This window comes from Diospyros lotus, chromosome 10 (assembly GCF_014633365.1).
Source record: "Diospyros lotus cultivar Yz01 chromosome 10, ASM1463336v1, whole genome shotgun sequence".
NCBI classification, from domain to species: Eukaryota; Viridiplantae; Streptophyta; class Magnoliopsida; order Ericales; family Ebenaceae; genus Diospyros; species Diospyros lotus.
In genome coordinates, this window is record NC_068347.1 from 14,051,264 (window position 1) to 14,053,404 (window position 2,141).

At 35.5% G+C, this 2,141-nt stretch overlaps 1 protein-coding gene across 1 annotated transcript; it reads right to left on the reverse strand.

Annotated features, from left to right (window-relative positions):
- Positions 1-406: 406 nt before the first annotated feature.
- Positions 407-1,692, reverse strand: LOC127811122 (peptidyl-prolyl cis-trans isomerase FKBP53-like). Its single transcript, XM_052350832.1, has 7 exons — positions 1,686-1,692; positions 1,411-1,495; positions 1,074-1,350; positions 868-955; positions 779-820; positions 617-665; positions 407-488 (listed from the first exon to the last, which is right to left on the reverse strand). The coding sequence occupies exons 1-7, from the start codon at positions 1,690-1,692 to the stop codon at positions 407-409; spliced, it is 630 nt and encodes a 209-aa protein (XP_052206792.1).
- Positions 1,693-2,141: the final 449 nt, after the last annotated feature.

Consider the following 2,141-nt stretch of genomic DNA (forward strand, 5'->3'; position numbering starts at 1 on the left):
TTTATATTAAATATCATATTAATATAAATGTTAAACGTACTAATGTAAAATATTAATAGAAGTTTAATTTTGTTCCATTACAAAATTAAAATTTTCCTATTAACCAAATAACATAAAGAATATATATTCGATTTCGAATACAATCCCATATTAAAAGAAAAAAAAAAAAAAAAAAAAAGGGGGAATAGAGGTAGTAGTATTTATCAGTCACAAAACGCACAAGGCACTGAATGTTCCCTTTGGACTTGGGGCTGAGACTGGATCTTCTCTCTTAAACTTCAAAATTAGAACCACCCATTAATAACATTAATATTATATTAATATAACATTAGTATTAACCATGAAATAAATTTCTAATAACATTAATATAAGAACAAAATATGACATAGGAAGGCCAAAACAGTCATCACCGGACAGCAACCAATTCAATTTCATATTCCAGCCAAGAGTTCGGTGGTACTACCTCCCCAGCTCCTTCACTTCCATAACTGCATCATCATCACCATAAAATATAACATATACATATATACATATAAACCAAACCAAAGCCAAACAGAGCAGAGCAATGGGAATATTAGGGATTAAATAAAATAAAATAAAAAGTCTGATCCCTTACCCCAATGATGGTGGGATAATAAGCCTTCTCTTGCCACCAGCTCGCATTCCTGCAAAAATCACCCAACACACAGCCTTGTAAATACAAGACGCTTGGGAAAATCATTTGTGACAAATGGCATTTCTCAAGAATTAATATTTTCGAGAGTTATAAGTTAGCTACCCTCAATACCAACATTCCATCCCTCAATGATATCTTCAGCACCTGTACAACACAATACAGTGAGGTGAGGTTTTTTGCCAATGTATTACCTAGACGAAACCTGAAGGGCTTTTTGCCAATGTTTGAGTCCAATACTAGTCCATTCCCTCTTATCTTGCCAATAAAATGGACCTTGATCTGTGCCAAGTACTAACTAAATCAATCTATAAAGTCAATAATACATAATGCATATGGATGAATAGAATAAGACTAATAAAAAAAAAAAAACACAGAAATAAGAATACAGACAACATGCCTTTTTTCCAGGAGCAGCAGTTTTTCCATCAGATTTACCCATTTGTATATCTTCGATGACCAACCCACTTGGCAAAGTCCTTAATTGAGAAGATTTATCTTCCACCTTCTTTTCCTTGAGTTCCACAAGAGATCTCCTCTCTTTTCCTGACAATGAAGAAATCTCGGTATCCAGGTTTCCCTCATTCTCATGTAGTTTACTATTCTTTTTCTTTCTACTTTTTTTGCTCTCATATTGATCTCCATCACCTACTTGATCAGGATCAAGGTTAACACCCCTGCACAGAATGCAAACAAAAATTGCCTATAAAATCAGAGGACAGCCAGGAAACAAGTACTGGATAAGCCTGTTCAACAAGCATGAGACTCCACCCCAGTTGGACAAAGGTTGGTCACCAAACAGAATGACCAAGCCTACGGCGTCTGTTACAACCAGCAAAATGAGTTAAAAGGAAATATGCTACATATGCATTACACATGGACAAGAAAAAGTATGTGATCAATGTTATTAAAGACGCACCTAGGCGCCTAGTATTCTCCCAGGTGGGTGCAAACCAGCTAGGAGCGCCTAGGCCCACCAGGCCCTCAGGGGCAGCCTCGAGCTTAAGCGTACCTGGCATTTTGAGATTTTAATTTCAATTATTACTAAATACTAAATAAATAATAAATAAAAAAAAAACAACAATAGAGCTGGCAGCCATAAAAAAAAATAAAGAAAGAAAACTGAAGAGACTCTCAGCTCTCGCTTCTTCAAACGGCAAAATCTCCTTCAAACTTACATCATCTCCCTTCTCCAAAAGGCACTCTCTTGAGGCAAACGAAAAATGGCACAAAGGGCAGCAAACGACACCAATATTTCCAGGTATGTTCGTTGTCTTATCTCCTCTCTTTATTTATTTTCTAGTTTTGTTTTTCTGTTTTTTCTTTTCTACGCTTTAGTGGTATTGTTGTGAATCTTGAAGGAATTATAATGTCATCCAACGCTCGTGATAGTGGCTCTTGTGGTCAAAGAAAATATCCAATATGAAAATATCACACTTTGATAAATGCAAAAGATATTAACTCTTTC